The sequence below is a fragment of the Columba livia genome, chromosome 1 (genome assembly GCF_036013475.1).
Source record: "Columba livia isolate bColLiv1 breed racing homer chromosome 1, bColLiv1.pat.W.v2, whole genome shotgun sequence".
NCBI lineage: Eukaryota > Metazoa > Chordata > Aves > Columbiformes > Columbidae > Columba > Columba livia.
This window is the reverse complement of record NC_088602.1, coordinates 133371928-133395318: the sequence shown is the minus strand read 5'-3', so window position 1 is coordinate 133395318 and position 23391 is coordinate 133371928. Positions and strand designations below refer to the sequence as shown.

General features: G+C 39.8%; 1 protein-coding gene across 2 annotated transcripts in view; it reads right to left on the bottom strand.

Annotated features, from left to right (window-relative positions):
* The window catches only part of PDE3A (phosphodiesterase 3A), a 266558-nt gene that overhangs the window by 39050 nt on the left and 204117 nt on the right, over positions 1-23391 (bottom strand). For both annotated transcript variants that reach the window (XM_065030836.1, XM_065030845.1), the window contains 4 exons: positions 12154-12414; positions 9163-9317; positions 4459-4574; positions 474-693 (listed from right to left, as the gene is read on the bottom strand). In XM_065030836.1, the coding sequence (XP_064886908.1) occupies positions 474-693; positions 4459-4574; positions 9163-9317; positions 12154-12414 (752 nt within the window). The remainder of the gene's footprint in view (positions 1-473; positions 694-4458; positions 4575-9162; positions 9318-12153; positions 12415-23391) is intronic.

Here is a 23391-nt window from a genome sequence, read left to right as displayed (position 1 = left end):
CGAGAACTCAAAATGACATAGTCTTCAGGCATTGTTGGAACACCTTTATCAGAAGGCTACAGGCCAGCAGTTTTTAATCCTTAGCAGTCAGATTCTTCTATCAAACGTCAAGTGCCTCTTGTGAAAGACTTGGCCCGTGACCTGAAAGTGACTACTCGTGTTAAAGGCATGAGAAGCTGTTAACATGAAATCCAACTTTTGAATCTGCAAGTTATTGACGAAGAATTTATTTATGAATCAGACTGCACATCTGACATGAGTAAAAGCTGTAAATTTAACTAAACATCACGCACATTAAAGCACTTTGCAGCATCAATCTACACAGTTACTCGTGTACTATCAACTGCTTAGATATGGTGAAATATCAATACACAATACAATGACAAATCGCAAAAACTTTTATGTGGGCCAAAAGAGATTGTTTGCAAGAACAATGTGAAAGGATTCCAACGCATATCAAATTATCATCTTACCCGCGGCAGATGACAGAGGGGCTGATAATAGGGTCTGACAGGCTAGGTGCACTCTGAGTGGCAGTTAAGACTTTGTGTGGCTTTAAGCCTTGCTTGGTGTCAGTATCTGTAGAGTCTGGAAATGATGCGGAAGTTGACTTTCCAGTAGGACTTGTGGCAGGCGTCCCCTGAATCGGTGAATGGCATGGGGAGGTGAGAGGTGAGATATTTTGTGGGACACCTGGCAAAAGAAGAGTCTTGTCAATTAGCAGAAGAGGCAGATGGTTATATGAGTTCACTGGGCAGAAACAGTCCTCTCAAGATGCGCAGGTACCAGCACAGCTTCCAAAAGGAAAGAGAAAACCCTCCTCCACTCTGAGCCAAGCCCACAGGTGTCACAGAGAGATGAAACTCCATTAATACCAGCCACTTCTACATGCTGAAGATCTGGCCCAAAATATGAAACATATTCTCCCTGTTGAGTAGGATGCACTAACTGACAGGCATGAAATGAAAGGCATGCGTTAGTGGCACGATTATGGGTATCAACATGTCCTAGCGACCAACAGAGACACCAAACTCCAAACAGGCAGTTCCCAGACACATATCCAATTTCTTGTTGCTTCACTGTCTCCATCTGTAAAGCAGGGACAAGAAAGGCTTACACATGTTCCCAACAAATTTGAATTTCAACATGTGTGAAGACTAGAAATAAACAAAAAAAGTGCAATATTTAGTAGTCATACATTACAGAAATACAAAATACTGCACTTATTGTGCTATTTCTGCATTCCTCACAGATTTTGGCCTCCATCTTGTGCAGCTTGAGTTTAGTTTTCAATATCTGCTGCTCACTATGGGAGACTTGTGACCATTACCCGTACATGGTATTCTACTCCTGAGCTAGTGTATGAGAAACCGCCAAGATCCACACATACGAACACTGGCAAGACGTATTTCTCTCTGTCCCCAACTCTATCTAAGCACCACTGCCAAGATGAAATTCATCAGCCAGTACAGCGTTTGAGACAAAGTTCCCCCTTCTCTTTGAATCCACTTTACGTTTTCTAGTCTCAGACAAAAAGGTCCCATTCACAACATAGTGCAGGGGGCCAAAGAGAATCTAAAAAGAAAATGCAAGTAAATTGACTTAACCTCCTGAGCTTTGTTCTGAAGTTTGTAGGAACTCAGTCCTAGTTCATTTACCATGTTCATCTTCAAAGCCAAATGACATAAAGAGCTTGGGAATTTTAACTGGTTCTATGTTTGAACTGTGCCCACTATCTAAAATGCAGTAGAGACACAAAAATTATCTTAGAATAAGGCACTATGTTGATCTAAGTTTATGAAATACTAACCTTGCAGTAAATATGTGTACAGTTCCAGTGTTTTTTCCTGATAACAACTTATTGTGATATGAGGTTAAAGTATTATTTACTGTTGACAATCCAAGCGTCAAAAATAATCTCTGACAGTTACTACACTATAATTTTGAGATATTCGGCATCTCCCACATTTTGATAACGATATTTCTTCAGCAAACATGTGGTATGTATTACCGTGTTAATTCAACAACTGCAACGAGGATATTATGCTATTCTTGAGATCAGAAACCTACAGCCTATGGAATAATTAAAAAGTTATCAGATGGCCATGACATATGGAAATTGCTTGAAAATACAGAAAGCCTCTGTATCACATTTACTGATCCATTGAGATGTCTGCTTTCCATCTAGCAAAAATATGTCTTTAAAAACATATTAGTTGCACAGGGGATTGACTTGGATTATTATCTATCTTGGAGCTATATTTTACCAGGTAATCTTTGTGACCATTAGAGAATACAATATATATGGTCATCTTTCAGCAATTTAAAGCAAGCATGGGAATTTAAACAGCAATTTTCATAATACTGTTTCTAATGACATTTGATTTCCTACTGCTAGTTTGGGCTTCTATCTCTCAAAATATTTTTGGTTGCGTTTGTTTTAGAAGAGTAATTTGCAAGGGCAGGTAACCAAAAATAAATTTACCAGGAAAATGCAAACCTACTTTCAATAATTAGACATTTCACCACTTATTGGAAAAAGCAAGAGAAAACATATCTTGCTACAGCAAAGAATTTTGAACAATCAGCATAAAAGAAAATGAACAATACAGGGAGAACTTTCAAGTTCATCCATCTGCTTAGGTCCTCCAGAAATTTTACACACGTGCGGTGTTGAAAAAGTAAAACAGTAACTTCAAAGTGATGTGAAATTACATATGAAAACACTTGAGTTTACCTCGGAATTTTGCCAAAATAGGTATAGCTAGGAGTATATTAAAATCCTAATTCTTCATGTATAATTAAAGACACATTTTGTAAATTTAGAGATTTACAGATTTCTCTAGATTAATTTCTATGAAGAATTATTATATATTGCCCATGGAGCTAGCATATAAAAGTCTAATTTGTATTAACTAACATAAATTGATGCAATTCTTTAGCTGGAACACAAAACCAATTTACAATTAAAAGTACATGATTGCAAACAGTCTAAACCATCAAAATATCAGTCTTCTACATAAAATGCTAAGCCAAAATTTTTACTCATGTTAATCAGTGCCCCTAGGGATTCCTTGTGATGGAGCAGAGCTCTCTCTTCATCATTGGGGAGCTCGTGCTGTTGGCCAACAGAGATGATTATTAACACTTTCTGGAAGCAGAAGAGACTAACTGTAAACCTAAGTGATAGGGTTGGTAAGTGTCATTTTCAGTGTATAAAAATTACACACACACATAACCCCCTTTTCAACTTAATGGGTTAATCTCTGAAAATCACAGGTTCACGTTGGATTTATTTTTTTTGAAAACAAATGCCTGGATTCTTAATACTATATCTCCCATCATTTTCCAGTTTCAATTCTATTCATTTGCCTATATGCCTATTATCTTTTAAGATAATATTGTATTACTTAATACTGTGGTATAACAAAGCAGTTTCTGTAAAAGAGGAGATTAAATAAACTCTTCAGTTTGAAAAGGAGATGAGATGTGACAGCGCTAGATATGCAGAATAATTGTGCAGCCATATCTTCAAAGTCATCTCTTAAGTTTCGGTTCTCTGACTTTTCCAGTGTCAGGCCTCAGGCACCTATCAATTTCCATCTGATGTCTGGGTGGTCAGTATCTTCAAACAACATTGTCTCAACATTATCCCATGTTTGGAAAAAAAAATAACCCAAACAGGTGATTTCAAAAAGGAAGGCCTTGTGATCATTTTTAATTACAGGTTAGAGCATGGGCAAACATTACTTATCCTGCATTTGTACAGGGATGAGAACCACATTACTGTGAACTAAGACTGATCCATGGCTGTCATAGTGCATATTTCATTATCAAATAAGAAGACACCTTCTTAATTTCTTTCCCTGAGTTAAAACAGGAGTAGTTTCTTTAAAGGCTATACTTACTGAGTAACACCCCCCATATTTCTCATCTCTAATATACAGTAAGAACTAGCTGGACTTTCTCAATAACGAATATACAGAGATAGACCTCTGAGTTACAATGGCTGTGTCTTGGATATGTTTGCTTAAGAAAGGTCAGTTGCTGCCTACAGCTCTGAATGGCATTATGGAGACTGTGCTTCAAGAAATCTCAGTCAATATACACAGACAGTTAATTTAACTAATGTTATAGAAAACACTGTTCTTAGCCCATTTGTAGTCAAGGGAACTACGTGAATATAAATCACAACATGATTTAGTATCACACCTGCCACATCATGTCATGACTAAACTCTATAAATCATAAAAGTCAAAACATTTTCAGTGGCATCACTATGAGCTATAGTATTTTAAGCCACTGTTGGGTTTTCTTTTCAACAAAGGAAATAATTATATTTATATTGATAGAAAAATAAGAAAAGACATAGACTGGATAGAGACCAAAAGCAGCTGCACGTGCTAGTCACAGGCAAGCAGCTGAGCAAGACTGACGGAGCCACAGACACCCACTCACCTTGCCGGCTCTGCCTTTTGGCATTCAGGTGGTTGGTAGAAGACATAGCGTAGGAGGTGGAGAAGGACCTGCTCTTTGTGATTGTCATCAGAATTGAACTGTTCCAAGAATCAGCACTGCAAAACCAGAGCACAAACAAACATCGTCTGAGACAGCAGAAAGTCTAAATGGCAGCTCTTAAGAAGTTAGAAGCCACAGCAAGACGTATGTGATACTGAGACAGCACAAAATCTGACGAGGACAACAGCATCTATCTGCTGGATGAACTGCTATTTGTGAGGCACTCAGTATTGTATTCTGTAAAAATATTTACAATGCAGATACTCCAAAGCCGGACTTCCTTCAGTGCTGAGGTTTTTTCACTTTATTTATATGAAGATGTCTTCATTATGTGGTTCTGACAGTACAAAGAGGCTCAAAAGCTGACTTGAAATCAAGGCAAATCTATAGTCTGTTTTAACTCCTCCTTACAACAGTCCAAAGTTCTCAGTGTAAATGAAAAGTCATCCTCCTTGACTCCCCTGCTACCCATGCCAGGCAGATACCCAGTATCACTTTGGGCACCAGAGGAGCTCATCGGGAGACTGGAAGAGGCTCTGAAGAGCCCTGTATTGCTCTTGCTGGTGGCGTGCCTCTTCTCTGGGCAAAGCGCCTCATGCTCTAGCCAATTCAAACACATGCTGCATCTCAAAAAAAAAATAATCCTGTTGACAGACCCTCAAGACATTGGTCACTGATCCAAGAGAAACTCAGTCGAGGAAAATAGGGTGCATGAGTCTGTGTGTGTGGGGAACAAATGCCTGTCCTTTACAGCAGATGGGCACGTGCTTTTATATATTTATAATTTCTGCGTATCAGAAATGGCCAAACAGTTCTGTAAAGCAGAACTGTATTTATCATTGTTTTCCTGAATGACACTCATCAAATGTCAGCTTCTTACAAGGCCACATCATTCATTCTTATCATGAGGCCTATGACTTCTCTGGACAGATCCATTAGGCTGTTCAGGCTCCACATTTCTCCTCATAGTCTTACATCCAAGTGATGAGATGACATGCAAGGCAGAAGACAGCCTTTTAAAGCACTCTAGCCCCCGCTGAACTTGATAAAGCAAGACAAAAACAACCAACTTGAAAAAAACAAAGTGTTCTGGAAAAAAAAAAGCATGTAACGTTGTCTTAGTTGTACAAACACCTTATTGTTTTGGAAGAGCAAGCACTATATTAAAAAATATTAGCTGAGTGTCTTTGTTGGCCCAAATTCCTATAATCCATGATGAAGTGAGACAAAGAAAGAATCCAGCTGTTTCTCAAATTATTTTGTTTGTTTTGTTTTGTGGGTTTGCTGCTTAATTGACAGGAAGAATATAACACATTGGGACACCGTAAAGTAAACCAAAACCAAACCAAACCATAATCCCCAAAGCACATCCTTTGACTTCTTAAGGAAGAACCACTGGATATGCACGTGACTGAGGGAAGGAATATGGAAACTGTTACTTTTCCCAAATTATTTGAAGCTATAAGAGGACCACATCTTAACAGTTCAGTGACACGTGGACAGAAGAATGCACGTTTACTAATCTTAAACAAAGACTGAAGGGGGATTTCTGCAAATATGTGATTATAGAGATCTAGAGGTACTGTCCCAGAATGAGAGGAACATGTTGCAGGTATTGTAACTGAAGAATCTGCCACAGGGTAATTCCAGTGTCATTTCCCCTCTCCTATCCTTCAAGCCATTAAATGCTCCTTTCTCTGTGACCTGTGGCCCGCTTGAATTATGTACAGGGAAAGTGGCAGATAATCAAGATTTTTTTTCTCCTTCAGTTCAAAATTATTTTCCTTGAAAGCAAAGCTGTATTGGTCTGCCAAAATTTTTAAAGCCAGACTTATAGGATTCATTTTTCCCCTATCTGGAATACACGTTGTTTCTCCTACTGTAAAATAAGAACGGCAAACAGTAGGCTGGGAGGCTTGACAGAGCTATAATTATACAATTGGTGACATTAACATAGGAAGAATGGATAGCCTGCTTAGTTGGCTCATCATGTAGAGTTATATAACAACGGTAGAACAAGACCAACAATAATATTTAATTGCTCTCCTTCTCCCTCTGATTCCCATCATAGGATGCTTACATACTATGTGAGAGTCTCGGATCAACAGCATAAATCAAATGCAGCCTGGGAACCAAAGGCTGGTGACTGAATAACATTTCCATTTGGTTATAACTTCTTCATATTTACTTTTACGGATATATATGGGACTCCTCACAAAGTGAACTTTGGCTAACCGCGTATTTTTCTTGCACCAGACACTCGGTGTGTACTCTGCAGACTGCCTTGAGCACCTATGCTCCCTGCACAAGAGCCTCCTCTATGGGAAAGGTTTACGTGTCTGGAAGAAAGGCCGACCAAAGCAGCTCTCCGGGGCTGCATTCACCCAGGCTATCCAACAGCAAACTCTAGGGATGTTGGGGCTTCTCAGGTTCTACCTTTCTCTCCACTACTGGCACCGAACTTTGAACTGCAGAAAAAACATTTGAGCCTTTTGATATCATGGCTCTGAATTCTCTTTATTGAATTTGGTGCTTTTGCTCTGCTCTTCCTTCCCCCATAGCAAAGCATGTCTCCACACTCCTCCTCTCCAAGATCACAGCCCTTGCTGAAGTGGGGAGGGGACCTGAAATTTATTCTCATAGAGTGGCACCCTAACTACCACACTGGAAAACTGGCTGCCCTCCACCCTTCCTTTGAAGGCTCTGCTCCTTTCTGACTAGAATAGAAAAATATTCATGGAACCAGAAAGGAGAAAATCCTGTTCAAACAGCTATGAAACATATCATAGTTAACAGTGCCTGGGACCCAAGCCTCTCTTCTCACAGAGGAGCACCCTTCCCACAAGACTAAGAGCCATTCAGCTCCTTGTTTCACTGGTTGCTACTGGATTATCTGCCACAGCCCTCGTGAGGGGCCAAATGGAACTCACCTCAGGCATTCTCATAGCATGAAAGTCCCAAAATGTGAGGTGCCTAGGTCTGAATGCCCTCAGGCAGAGAAGAAACTTTATTAGGGTAGCTCTCTGCAAATGCCCTAAACCAGTCAGCTGCTGGCTGTAAGCAGGTGAGCAGACACGACTTCTCTCCCTGTCATGGGAGGCCTATGTATTTCATGATACTGGCTCAAGTATCAGGCTCTGGGAAACAGAGAATGGGTAAGAGTGAGCATGGAATACCTAACTAATACAGTAAATCGTAAGGGAACATAGCCAGAAAAAAAACCCTGTCCCTTGTGCTTCTGGGTAACTTTGAAAGACTGTGACGGACATGCTTTAGGAAACTGGAACTAAACTTCTTTTTGGGCACAAAATTGAGTAGGTAGGTACCTCAGCCTATGCAAACCTCTTTGTAGATCTAGTCTTCTGTTTCTACGACACTGTATGAAGGTAACATTGCGTTGTGTATGTCACAGACTCTTTTTAGTGTACAATTCCTCCAGAGATTTTGCTGAAATCCATTTCAAGGCTTTATTAATTATTGTTCTGTAGTTGTGACTCTTCCAGCACCATTACCTGCTTCCATAGCCCTTGAAAATATGAAGCATCCTAAATGAATAAGTAAATAAATACATTATAAATAGAAGTGGGCAGTCAGTCTGCACCCCAAGAAAGCAGCTGTGTTTATTCGCTTCTTGTGGCAAATTAGGAAAAGCCTTTTAATTAGATGAGATAGTTAGGATTAAGGACGGGACAGTGAGGATTCTGAATCCCAGTAGCTAAACTCTGTGGTCATGAGGAAAGAAGTGTTCCACTGCAGTGCTTAAAATTAAGGGAAAGTATGGCAACCAACCTGTAAGAGAAATTTACACTGTCTATTTCATTTTCAACTTTGCTTTTAACCTCTATCAGTAAATCTTCCTTTTTAATTTTACTCCTAGATCACACCTTTTTTTTTTCTTTTTATTTTCCCAATGGTAACAAATATACTTGAGGCTTAACTTCTCTCTACTAAATCATGTTTTGACTATTTAAACCAATGTGTTCTATTTACCATCTATTGCTGGTACTGCATTCGCATGAGTTTGTTCAGGGAGCCCTAGGCACTTGTTATATTCTGCAAATAAGTGTGCACCTGGGATGCAGGGTGTGTACAGTGCTGCATCATCATTTGATACTCCATTTCTATGGACAGAAAGTACAAAATCGTGTACTTTTAGGACGGTCCACTTGAAATCAGGGTTTGTGTTATGCAAGTTAGTATCTAGAGGATGGAGAAGCGCTTTATGAACTGGTTTAATGGCAGGATCACATAACTATGTGTGTTGTTAGAAATGATGTTCAACAGCTGGGTTACTTGTTAGAATTGTTTCTTGGCTGGGCAATACCCAGGGAGGAAACTGTTGTATATCAAGAAGACTTTAACCACATATCTTACCTTGTTTCCAATTTTATTGTGTAGTTCTGCACTTTTCCAGCATAAATGTATTTTCTTCCCATTTTGCTTCACAATAATAGGAATAGTTTTAGCATAAGCTGACTAAAATTGGTAATACCATTTCCTTGGCAACACAATTTACAGAAACATGAAGAAGTAGTTCTAACATACTTTGGAGTCAGCATTTTTATATCAGGGACATCATCACACAGAACCAAAGAAATCTGCCCGAAGTGACAGACACAAAAGACAGAGGAGGTAACTTGTAACCTGGATGAAGATGATTCATGAGGTTTGATGCTGGCACTGCGATCCCTTCTCACTGGAGCTGGCTCCAGTGTAGGTAATCCCGTGGCTGATGTTGTGGTGGTCCAAGTTGAGGACACTCGTCTCAGCAGCCCTGGAGGCAAACTTCTCCGTAAGCGCTAGAAAGAAATCAGTTGCTTAGAGTTTATACAGGGTTACAAACACTTTAAACATGCAGAAGAAAAACATTTTCATTTGATTAATTCTTCCTGAGAACACCTAATGAGCTATCTGGTATTATGGTGCCTACCTTCTGTTCAGACACACTTGGTACTTTAAACACTTGGAGTGTCTGGACCATCCTCCCTATTTCAAGTTTAAAAGAAGGTATATTTCTACAGCCCCATAGCCACAGAGATGCAACAGCTGGAGCTCTCACTGGAGTCAGCCAATGTTGATTGTGCTCTTCAAAAATTTTGGTTCTATATGATGTTGCAAAAGGCACTTAAGTGAGTCATCAGGGCCACAAAGGTGACTGAGGGACTGGAGAACCTGTCATAAAAGGAAAGGCTGAAGAGACCTGGCATTCCTCAGCCTGGAGTAAAAAAGGCTCAGGGGTGATCTTATCAGTGTATATAAACACCTGAAGGAAAGGTGTAAAGAAAAAATATGCCCAGGCTCTTTCCAGTGGTGTCCAGTGACAGGACAAGAGGCAATGAGGCATGAATTGAAATACAGGAAATTCCACTGAAATGTAATAAAATATTTTTTACTGTGAGGATGATTGAACACTAAAAGAGGTTACCCAGAAAGGCTGTGGAGCCTACATTCATGCAGATACCCAAAACCCAAATGGACACTCTCCTGAGCAACCTGCTTTAGGTTGAGTCTAGAGAAACCTGCTCCAGGCTCAGCTTCCATGAGCTGAAGGACTGGACTAAGCGATCTCCAAACTGGACTACACAATCTCCAGATACACTTTCAACCTCAGCTATTCTATGATATAAACTGTCATGGATGCTCACAATCAGAGATTTAAGAAAAGAAAGGCTGTAAGAAAAACAACAGAAGGGGAGCTTCAACTTTTTTTTCCTGTTATATCTACCCAATACAAAGATCACCCACTGAAATAAAACTTTCATGCTCAGCGGTATGATGTCTCCTGAAAAACTTACAGAAAGCATCATGGTTCATGGCAGATTTTTCTTGACCACCCTGCATTTTTCTTTCACCTGACTCTTCCTTTTCTCAATTAATAGTACTCACATTGTTTTTCCAAATTTTTGAAGGCAGACAGTGAAAATAAAGGATGATGACCAAGTTTTTGCAGATCCAGATTTGCTATTGCAGATGCTATCATTTTCTAAGATGTTTCCCTTGTAGTTCTTGTGAAGTGCTTATAGTTAAGAACTACAATAAATATATCTCTGTGAGGGAGAGCTTTGACTTTGCCAGAGGGTTAAGAGATATGAGATAGAAGACACTTGTGGTTCTGAAGTTCAAACTTACAGATAAGTATCTTAACAACTATCTTACCCAAAATGCTCAGTGTCAGATGCTTAAGATAAAGACCCTAAACCTATATTTAGAAACTTAAATAAAGTACTACAAACTATTTTATGAACCGTAATACATTTAGGTCACTGAATTCTTCAGTCAAATTAGTCCTCTGTAGCATTAACTCATTTCTTCATCCTTCATTTCTCTTCTCCTCACTAGGTATTATGCAACAGTAAACTGGTATCTGTTCTCTGTGCTTGCTCATGTGATGGCAGTGTTCCTCCACGTAACTTTTCCACTTAGAGCTTAGAATACAGCCATTATAGACATGTACACTAGAATAAACTGGAAAACGTGCTTAACAACCTGTGAACATCCATTTCATACATACAGCTGCTACAAAGGCAAACAGGGTAATAATTATCATCACACTAAAATACATTAACGAAAGAGTCACAAGTGTTATAATTCAGATGCCGGGAAATGCTGGCATGAATGCTGGCTGTGCCATGTGAACTGCTAAAGCATTCGCCTGTGCAATGTCCTCTGCCTATATTTAATTTTACAAGGGAGATTGCAGGACAAAAGTATTTCAGTTTAGTTTCAAAAGTGAAACGTAAGCCTTACAGGACAGCTAATTAGCAACGAACCTACAATTCAAACTGCTTCAAAGCTGACGTGTTCTTTCTAGTTTCTCACTTACTAAACGTGAGTGGTTAGCAGCAGTTATTGCCTGTTGGATTCCCGAGCATTCATAAAGTAATCTGTCAAGGCAGTAATATATACTTTTTTTGTTCAGTCTTCTTTTTCTTCTTAAGACTATTTCTCATGAGCTCACAGTGTTTGTCATACTAAGTATTCTGGTGATATTTTTTGTTTGTTTGATATACAACATTTTACACTTGGTCCATTGCACCTGGAGGTCATCAACAGACTTCTTCACTGATTTCTATAGTTTCACACCTCTAGCTAAGGGATGGAAGACAAGACTGAAATTCATAAAGAATTTCAAAATCCATATATGAGGTTCCTCATATTACTACTTAATTCCCTACTGTTAATTGACCAGAATAGTCACCCCACATGCACTTGCTCAAATCTTTTGAGTGGGAGTGGAATATCTTTGTGAGAAGTAATGGGACAGACTTGTGAGTCTGGATGCCAAAAGACTTTTGCTTGCCCTGCTCCCCATCATGTCTTCTCTCTTAAGCTCCAGCCAACACCTGTGAAGAAATATGCACACCACCTATGTGAACTACCCTGTGTCCAACATCATCTTCTAAACATGACAGAACCAAAGTTAACCTGCCCACGAGTTGAAGGACACACAGGAGTTTTCTCACTACAAAACCAACAGCCTACTTAATTGTCCTTTTAATAGTACAGTATGATTAGTGCATAAGATGTGAATCTGAAGCAAACAAGCAAAAAGTAGAGAGAAATATCCCACTAGTCCAGTGCTGCCCCTTTAGGGAGAGCCGAGTTATAAGATGATGGACAGGATCCAGTACTCACCTTGGGAATAGCTAGTTTCTCTCCTTTCTCCGGACATTCCTCTGAGTCGGAGCAGGTGTAGTTCTCACTGAAGGACACCAAAGGGTTCACCCGTGGCTTGTGGATGGCCTGGAAGGTTAACTGCGTATTAAGCAGGTTGCTCACTGTTCTCAGTGAAGTACACACATTGGGGGGCAGCGAAGGATCTGCTAGAAGGTCTGTAATGAGTCCATGTGCTTCTCCCATGACAGCAATATCCACTGTGATACTGGTACCAGAAGACTAAACAAGAGAAAAATAATACATGTAAGACAATTGGAGTGAATAACCCGTGAAACAGTATCTAAAGCTATGGTGAACTCCCTCCACAACTTTTGGTAAAGTGGTTACCCACCAAGTGGAAAAATAATAACATGAAATATCTCTTTAAATAACGAGAATCATGTTGACTAAATTGATCATCAGCCATAATGCTCACAGTATGCAAAGAGTTTGGAATTTCATCATATCTGTTTTTCCAGCTTTCACCATCTGCAGCTGACTTAGCCCATCTGAATGAATTGTCCAGGCTCCCTACAGAGAGATAGTCAATGGCCAGGGGCTATTTGCACAAATAATTTCGGAGACATAACTTAGGATGGGAGGGGTCTCTCTTGAGAGGTGCCTTTCTGTTAAATACAGAGGCATCTAGGACAACTAATGTTCAATGCTTATGTTTAGATGAACAAGTATACACTGAGGTTTTAAAAATAACTCCATGCTATTAAATTATAGCATTGTGATATGGTGGCAAAAACACTCTTCTCCAAGCAACTGCATATTGGGCAGCTATACCAAAACTGAAATGGACTAAAAAGTGGATTGTACAATCTATATTTTATTCAGACAGAAGAGATGAGAATAATTACAGATTTGTAAGACCAGTTCAGGTAGTCCTTACTTTCCCTTGGATTTGAAATATATATCTACTTTACATATATCATTTGGAAGAATTATTAACTGGAGTGATGTGTAAGCAGGAATAATACCAAGTAGCAGTTCATATCACTGGTGAATCTTACACATCCTACCCAGTACATGTATATAATAGATCTATAAATCACATACTGCAAGCCAACTGTGGTCCAGGCAAACTGTCTTCATACAGGTAGTCCATCATGCACACAGGTAATCTAACACAGCTGTAGCACTGGGCTTCCAGTGCATGCACAAGAGGGTTGACCCATAAATGCATCTTTGAGATTCTCCAGAAGTTTCTGACATTCAGCAGCTCCAAGTACCATTTGTCCTGAAACCCAGTAGGGCAATATATGGTACATAGGTAACATACATGTAATACACAGTAACACTGCTGCAGCCTATGGCCCACCAGAACAAATATATGGCCATCAGGCCCTTGGGAATAGCTGTTTTGCTCCACTGATACACTCCTCGTGTCCAGCTTCTTGTTAACACAGAGGTAACCTGTAGGACCAAAAGACAGGCCTCCTCACTCACCATCCTCTCATACAACCAGAAAATCAGCCTCCTCTTCCCTCATTTCTTGTCTTTGTCATGATACCAAAGAAAAGAAACCAGAAACTGTTTGATATACTGAAGTGCTATTTCACCCTACTGAAAACAAAAATGGCTGAAGTTCATTTAATGGCTTTTTCATTGCTTAACATCTCAGAAGTGCATGCAGAAGGTTCTGGCAGATGCTAAAGAAAATTCTTAAATTAAAAGACAAGGCTTGGGATGGGAGGAATTAATTATCTATCTTAACCTCAACGCTGAAAAACAGACCAAAGGGGAATAAGGGAGAATACATAATTCAAAGTGCAATAGAAGCCTCATATTTTCAGCAAAACTGCATAATCTACAGTTTGAAATTCTATTAAGCCTGGAGCCTGGAGTTGTTGACTGCCGATCAGAGACAGAGATTAATACTTCAATGAAGTAAACAAGTCTGACTCAGCGGGCCGTAAGCAGAGGCCCAGATTTTGTACAGCAGTACTAATATTTTGCAAAGCAGCCAGCATTGTTCTGCATGATTAGTACCAAGTGGGGGAGGGAGAGGGAAAGCCCTTCTCTTCTCCATGGTGTACTTCTGCCACATGGCCCTGTTATGTCTTGGTGACCCCTGTCTCGACTCTGGGACCCAGCAGATGGGTCTGATTCAAAGGCCAGGCTGTGCTGTTATGTGAGGAACTGGTGCTGAGGCCATGTGGCCCAGGAATGGGGACACCACACACCGGGTCTGCATCCTCCCCGCTGAGCTGTGCCTGCACCTCACCGCAAAGGACAGTCTGCACTCAAATCGAGTTAGGGACTCACACACATAACACGGTAATGCTTCTGCAGCCCATGCCCCACCAGAACGAACCAGTGAAAATGAAGGGATTCTCTCTTTGGAAGAGTGCCCTGCACCTGGGAAAAGCTTCCAGAGCTTGGCAATGGCACAGATGATACCACCTCACCCTCTCTGCACAACGTGCTCTTCATACAGCAAGGTGGCAGGACCTTTTGCATCTTTGATCAAAAGGACCCTACCTGCAGATCCAACACTTTCACCTGATCCCTCACATGAAACCCACTCAGCTACCCCCATTGCCCTTGGGGAGCACAGCATGCCCAGAGAGCTCAGCTCCATGCCTGTAAGGAGGTGGGGGTGCACGCTGAGCACGCCTCACCAGGGCGAGACATGAGGATATGCAACCAGCACAGACTGGCCGGAGTCACCATAAAACAGCCACAGTTGCCAATTTGTGCAATGGGACTTACTGCATTGCACAATAATTCCAAGTGACAGCACAGTACAAGGTATCTCAGAGACATCACTGCGCTGTAGTAAGCTGCTTTAAACGGCACTCGTGTATATCATACTTACAGTATTGTTTGAACTATGTCTAAGCCTCAGAATTCTTAGAATGAGAGCATATATAAAAAGAGAACAGCCCAAGCTTAAATTCCTCTCAAAGAAAGAAGCAGAAGAAGGTAAACAGCGCTCTAATCCACCTATTCCAGCACATTAACACCACATCCTAAACTGCTACAGTTTGCATGCTGTAATTTAATCACACAGAACTTATACACAGGACAAGTTTCTTTCTCAAGCAGTTTGAATATTTTGTCTGTCTCAAGATGAATTTAGAGTACTATCAGACTACTCTGACTAGATAAAATTACAGGTATTAAAGTAATTATTTTCTAAAACTAGTTACAAATTGCATGAAAACATTTTAAAATATTTATTTTTTGTATTCTCTACTACAAAACAGTAGAGAACTGTGTATGCTTTGCAAACCGTTAGAAAGTAAACTAAAATGCATTTCCCTAAAGGACAATGAAACCTGGAATTTTTTATAAAATACATATGGTGATGTAAAACAAGATAAAGTTTCATGTAGGACAGCAAATTGCTGAAAATTTTAGATTGATGTAATTGTATATATGTGTATACATACACATGCACAGACACAGTCTTTTTTTAGGGTAAAGCCGTGTCTGAAATCCATGCTCAGGCTTTGTAAGTAGTTTTCTACTAACGTGCATAGCCTCTGCATTAACTGATCTGGCTTCTTTCCAAACTACTTTACTCACTGAAACCCAAAGGCCGGATACTTGGGAATAGAGGCATGTTTGCAATCAACACTAATGAACAACTAACTTGATAAAACAAAACAAAACTAAACAAAAAAACCTGAAGAGCTAAACTAAGGTGAATCTAATTTCACACTGGTCAGTATTCGTTTACCAATCCATGCCAATAACTGTGAATGCAGTTTCCTCCCAGAAATTTTGGAGAAGATTCACCTACTGTTCACATTGTGACTTCATTCCCACTGATTTAAGCCATGTCAGATAGTGACTAAAACGGAAGCGTTCTAGGTCATGAGAAAGCAAAGAGGCTGGAAAGAAAAGCAAAGCTGGATCAACTAAACATACTCATTGATAACTAAGGTAAGGAACAAAATAAACGCCTTAAAATGTTGAAAACCGGCTGGTTTTTTGCTTGCCTTACCTCCCCCCGCTTCTTTTATTTTAAACTGGCATTAAAGTGGGTGTTTTAGGCTGTGGTACCACCTGGAACTCCTAAGTGGGCTCAAATACACTTTCTGTATGTTTTTGGGATTTGTTTCTTTTTTTTAGTGTACAGAAATAAAAGAAAAGGTTTTCACGTGAAAAGTTCACATGAAAAATAAGATGGCCAGATCACAGAAGGATGCATTAGAAACCAGGGACAGGTGTGCATAGTTCACAGCACCAACTCTGCAATCACCTAAGCTTCCATGGGCAGGGGCTTACTGGGAACTGGCAAGAAAGCTTTCACGTCCCCAGAAGCACACACACTGCAAAGCACTGGACCAAATCACAAGTAGCACGTCCCACTGTCAAATAGACAAATTTTTTCCATGTAGGAAACTTATATTCAAGGAACCCTCTTAAATGCAATATGAAAACAATATTCTGGCAAATTTTAATGAACACTTAGCATTTTTAGGTTTGAATAGCGTGGTTTGGATTCTGTAACATGACTAGAAAAAAAAACAAACACTCAAAATTTGCATAACCTTCTGTAGGCTTTCAGACTACATTTCACAAAATCACATTCATTTTCTTCTATTAAATTACATTATGCATAAATATCTAAGAATAGCTTTTTACTCACTAGGGGAAAAAGCGGAGAAAACTGTCCAGCAAAAAACATTTAGGAAAATAGGAATAAAAAATTCCTTTTATCCATAAGACCTGATAGATAAATTTAGTTTATGAGTTGAACCTGGTTAAGAAACAGCTGACCTACCTATGAAGCAGATTTGACATCCTTATACTTAATGCCTTACTGCAAATAAAAGCCTTCCCCTCCCTCATTGGTGTTTTGCATATGATTCTCATAAAACTGAACTCATCCAGATTCAAATATTCCTCTTTCTCCACCCTAAAAGAAAAGATGATTAACATAAAAACACATAAATAGTCAAAACTTAAGCATAATAAAGAAAGAAAAAAAGAAGAAAAAAAAAAAACCCGAACAGTTATCAAACACAAACCACAATTCATTTCACACAGCTTCACGTTAGGCAAAAAATAAAATCTTCATTTGCTGTGGTTTGTACAAGGAAAAGCACTGAGATGTTGGCTTTTCACCACGTTACACTCAAGAACACGCTGTAAGTGAAAGAATGGGGGAGGCGAGGAGGAAAGAAAAAAGAGAAAAAAGCAGCATCCAGTGTATCTTCAATCTTCACACAATTACGAGCAACAATAAATCACAATTTGATATAGTTTCCAAGTCACATCATGAATGCTCAGGCCAAGCTGTCTGGAAACAAAATTAAAAGCAAATATAATTCTCCATTATTTTAATGTCCACAGAGCGATTTGAAGGATAAACATGAATTGGCTTCTATGGAAATAATGAATCATTTTAAAGGCGCCACAGACTTAACTACTCCACCTTTCACTGAATGACTAAGGAAAAAGAAAAGTGTGCGTACAATTCTTTGACATTTCATTGTTCTGTATTTAAACCTGCAGAACTGGGGTCTTAGCCAGACTTCTTATTTTTATTTTACTCTTATTTTGTACTATCACAAGATTTTAGGTTTTCTCTCTTCTCTGGAGAGCAAATAGTATATTTATGAGAATCTTTTCTCCACCTCAATGAAGCACAGCATTTCCACTGCTCTCTGGTGACGGACCAGCCCCAAGCTCTGTTCTTTAGTAAGGATGAATATAGCATCTTCCCGTTGTCTCAGCATGCTGATCAGAGGAAACTTTTCCTAATCATCAGTGTAATCACTGATTTTGCTGTTGATTCTTTAAAGCACTCAGAGCCACATAACCACAAACCAGACACTGAAGCACAAAAGAGGAAGCCCATAATCAGGGAAGACTCTAGATACTCTGCGAGCCATAAGCATGGCATTTGAGATGGCATCACCATAACAAAGCAGCCCTTCCTGGTAACGATGACATTGAACTCTGATCTGCAGAACAGAAGGTGTCAAAGCTAACAGATGCAGTGTGTCTGTAGCCAGCGAGATGCCGGAGGGGCTCCAAGGACCACAGTACAGCCAGGGGAAAGTTTTATAAGTAGTTCTGCAAAGAAAGGATCCAATAAAATGGGCTCACTTAAGGGTTAAACATTTTTTCCCCTCAGCACTCTCTGTATTGCAATGACAGTCAGCAGGAGGCAGCTGTGCTGGGGGCCAAACTGCACTCTGATGGGCAGGTTTTTATGTCTCTCTCTCTCTAATCTCTCACTGTCTTAAACTGCCAGAGGTATACTAGCAAGCAAGTCCACTAATTTGGACCTTCCTCTGGCATCCCATAGGTTGCCATAAAATTTGTAGGAAGATAATTGTCTCTGATACTTCCTCACATTTGCCAAATTTTCTTGAAATTGTCAGAATGACCACATAAGCCTATTTTATCCAGAAAATCAGGATGAAAGCAATACACTTTTAAAATGGCTTTAACACTTAATCTATTCAGAAAAACACAAACTTTGACCATATTGAATTTAGAGCATTTCAGAAAGAGGCACTGATTTGAGGAGGAAATGCCATTTTTTTTTTTCTCTTATAAGATCTGTGGAATGTATCACCATTTATAGCAAACTAAGGGTCTGCAGTCGCCATTGCCACATCCTGCACTTCTGCCTTAGGTGACACCATTCACAGAGCTCACAGCTACAGCTGACTAAACTTCTTCCATTACAGGACCTTGCAGTTCGTGATATCTTTGTCAGCCAAAGAGCTCAGACTGAAACAGCCCATGCCAGGTATTTGTCTGGGGTGAATTATTTCAGAAAGATTGTTCAGACATTTACAAGAACACTGAGCGTTTCATCCATGCTAAAAATTCTTAGTAAATTGATATAATTTAATCTGCAGCAGGCACTGAAGGTGCGGTAAAGCCTTTTGCTTTCCCTGTCCTGATGTGAGCAGATTTAGTTATATAGCATCTGGGAAAAACAAAACCAAAGCTAGCCTTGCGTGACCTCTATGCGTTGTCAGAAACCAGCCACCGAACTTCATGAGGACACTGTGTGCACCTCCACCTGCTGCCCATGTGGCCTTGTGCACGGTGCTCAACATCCCATGGGACACAGGATCACATCGAATCCAAACTGCACTGTCAGTCTGCAGCTCAGGCTCACACCACAATTATTCTTCCCTCTTGTTGAGTGGCGATGTCACAGTAATCGTTAGCACTGATAACACCATTGTGATTGCTCCTCTCTTCAATGCCCAGGCTTGGGTGAGCATCTCCCTAGATGGGCCATAGCTGCTCAGAGAAAAATCTGTCTCACAGCTTTAGCAAAGACATCTACATTTAAAAAATATATGCAAGAGATTCTTTCTCATATCATACTCAATAGGCAAACTGATGCCCCCTCAGGAAAGCATGGCTTCAAGGTTTTCACAGATAAGCACTATGAATTTACAAAAAGGAGAAAAAGAGAAACAGAGAATACATTTTAGTCCTAAGCAGCTTTGGTGCCATCTGTAACTTTGAGGGGAAACTATCAGTTCTTGCTTTCAGGTCACCTATCAATCTTTTCCAGATTTGTTAAGTGAACCAAAATAAAATCTCTTTGCGGTGGTTGGCAACCAAGAAGCAACAACAACAACAACAAGGTAGATGCAGAAATCATCTCAAGTGGTAGGATGATTAGATTTGGTAAGATTCAAGACCTTCAAGACTAGGAAAGTCTTCACCCATGTGGATGCAAGTACTGGACGTAACCCAACACAGCAGAATTATGTACCATCTATATCTGACATAAAGTACCTCAAATTAAGTAACTCCACTGGTGCTGACATAAGGGAGTACCTAATTTTCCACATTTCCTCTTGCCACAGCAGAGCACAAGTATCTCGGCTGCTGCTGGAAAACCCTTGAGGGCAAAGGGACAGAGGGTTGTTGCCCAGCAGCATGCAAGATCAACAAGGGGCAAACTGGAACCAGTTGTACATGTGCTCTGCCTTGGGCTCCTGGGTAAATCCCAGTTCAAATCAAGATACTCAGAGACTTTTGGTGACCTTCTGCAAAAAGCATCCCACAAGAAGATCCAGGGAAAGCAGCTCCTGGAAGGAGGCAAGAGCACGGGGTGAACTTCCTGGCCAAGAGCCGCCCATCGCAGCTTGGAAACCTTGTGGAAACTCTGACACTGATGTTTGATGTTCTCGGCAGAGCGTTGGGGACCCAGTCACCCAGTTCCAAAGTACTTTCTGTGCAATTTGGCTGCCTAAAAATCTTAAACTATCATGACTATCCTGGCCTGAAGAACTACTTGACAACATAGAGCAGATCACTGCAGTCACAAACAGTCAGGGCTTATTATTTAAAAAGTAGACACTGCTCTGACTAAACTCAGAACTTTAAAAATTACTACTTTTCTTTAAAACACAGCAGATGGGAAAAATTAAATTCTAAATGGGGCTCAAATCTGCTTTGAATAACGCAGACTGAGGAAAACAATTCTGTACCTCAGAGACTGTCCTCAATTGTCTTGCACTATTGTTCTTCAATTTGTACATCAGATGGTCACAAATTGGTAGCTTGAAGCTGATAGTTTACGTTCATGCAAAGAAAACAGTGACAACTGTCTTCAGTCTCAACTTGAGATGCAGTAACACCAGCTGGGACCCAGCAGGGGCGGGATGCTGGGTGCACACGCAGTGGAGGATGTGCCATCTATTAACACCTGGTGATTTTACCCATTTGAGTTTACAGCTCCAATATCCCAACTGCCTGCTTAACATGGGAAGTTATTTTAATTCTACGGTGAACAGAGCAGTCAAATACACGGCAGGAGTTAAAAAAAAGATCCATTGAAAGCAATAATCACCATTCTGCCTCTCGCGTACTAACTAATCCCCCCACATTTTCAACATGACAGTCTCAGTTACACTAGAACAAAGTCAAAGGAGTCATATATTGCCATATTTTCTCCCTTTGAAAATTCCTCAGACTCTTTTGAGATGCAACTTGACAAGTGACATTGGAATTAGTGAGAAGCTGAAGAAATACTTATCAAAACTATCCAGTCTAAATCTTCTCATCGACTACAGTTCTTCACTAAGAAGTGTTTTACAGTATTAAGCATAAAAGCATTACTAAATTTCACTAAAAACATAAAGCAAATAAATGCAGCCTCTAAATTAAGACAAAAGATTGAAGGGGAGTGGAATGAAGAATTGCTACAGAGAGTGTCAAATGTATGTTTAAATACTAGAAGGGAGTTGCCAGCAGTGGAATAAACTAAAAAAAAGAAACTCTGTGAGGTTTTAAGAACTGTTCACTGAGTCGTGAAAACCAGAATAAAAAGAGAATTAGAATCTAGGAAATAATCATAAGTGAAGCTGCAGATATAGTGTCTTCAAAGTTCAGTCTGTTCTTATTGCAATTATGACAGGGATTTGGAAATGACAGCAGGAGGCAGATGTGTGTCTTGGGCTGTGTTTTGCATATGCCATAGGAACAGGAGCAGCAAAATCTCATTAAAGTCCAGGTGACCAAGAAGACCAATGATTTTTAGTGGCCTATTTTTTAGAACATGCTTTCATTGAAGCCAAAGGCAGGCAGAGATAGTCTGCACCTTTGAAAAGGATAAATCCTGTGTTCATGAAAGTCAAATGACTGCCTCACTGCAATCAAATTGGCCAAATTTTAACACCTTTTTCCTTCTCCATCAGACCTTGTGGTAAGCAATATTTCAGTACTCCTGATTTAAAGTGTTCACACTAATAACAGTTAATAACTATCTAGTGTTACAGATGCCTCCTCCTCTCTCTCATGACTTTATGTCACTAATTAATTCCTCTGTGAAAAGAATTATTCATATTTTCTTTAAGACTTGGCTTTGGATTCTTACATTATGACTCATTCAAGAAAAGCAACTGTAGCCTTAGGGACTTGCAGCCCCCAAATCCTTCATCATCAGTGACGCAGAGCTGTAATTTCTCTGGAGCACAAGCTACTTCAACATCTAAAGCCAGGACCTGCAAAAGGCACATTAAGCATGCACTGTATGTGAAAATCCCCCACCTCTCCTACATTACTTCTAGGCAGACACTTCAATGAAGATCAAAACAAAGAGAAACAGTGATTAATATACAAGAAAAATAAAACTGTCTTCTATGTGTCTTCTATGATATTAAGATTATTTTTTTCAGTTAGCACAGATCTAAGCTGACAGACCGGCAAGCCCTGAGGACTGCTTCCAACCTACTTCATCCTTGATCTGCAAGGACCAACTTAAAGACACACTAGGTTAGTTTATACTATAGGCTTATTTTGCCTTTGCTGTCACACATAAGAAAAATATTTGCCCATTGAGGTACAAGGTATAGAGATGACCAGAACAGGCCAATGGCTGCAAAAGATGGCCATTTTCAGCCTCTGTTGTTCTGGCTTATCATCTATCAACTGGATGTTAAAGGCTCTAAGACATTCTAATAAATCTTAACAATCACTGTTTTCTTTCAAGAAGCAAGTGACTGATTTGTCTTGTGCATAGTTTTAATCTAAGGAAAGTCTTACTTCCAATTTGTGGCTTTTAGGTTGTGAGCAGTTCTTGACTTGCATTTCAGAAAAAGAGAAAATACAAACAATATCCCTAATCATGACATGCTGGCTGCTTCTCAATTGTAATTAGAGATTGATCTGTACTTCTGCATCACCAATATCTCACCATACTGAACTCTGACCATCTGGCTCAGGGTCTTCACTTCCCTATGAGGGTCAAACAATTCTGTGTTTTTAGAAAGCTTGGATTCAAACTCACATCTACAGCTAACAGCATCAGCTTCTCATTTACAAAAGGCAACACAACCACAGAGACCGAAAAACAGACATAGAACATGAAACATTGGTGCTTATGCTGGTAACCCAACTAGACAATGATTTCTATTTCTACAGTGACTTAGGTTTTCTGTTTGGACATAGGAATTAAGAAAAAAAAATCACCTATGGGTTACACGTGTTTATTTAAAATGTTAAATCCCCTCGTGAAGCTGAACTTCAGTGGCTCATCTGAATTTACTCCAGTAAGAAATGTATGATGATGCACCAGTGAATGCAATAGAAGCCCTCTATACCAGTGAGTGGAGTAGGCTGCCTTGAATTTGGAGAGACAAGATGACCCACTGAAACTCTATCACTAGGACTCTTACTGAACTGTGAGAAAAGAAACACTGAAATCACACTTAAAAGAGAACAAGTGAATGCAGCCCACTTAAATCATCACTTCTTTCTTAGCACACA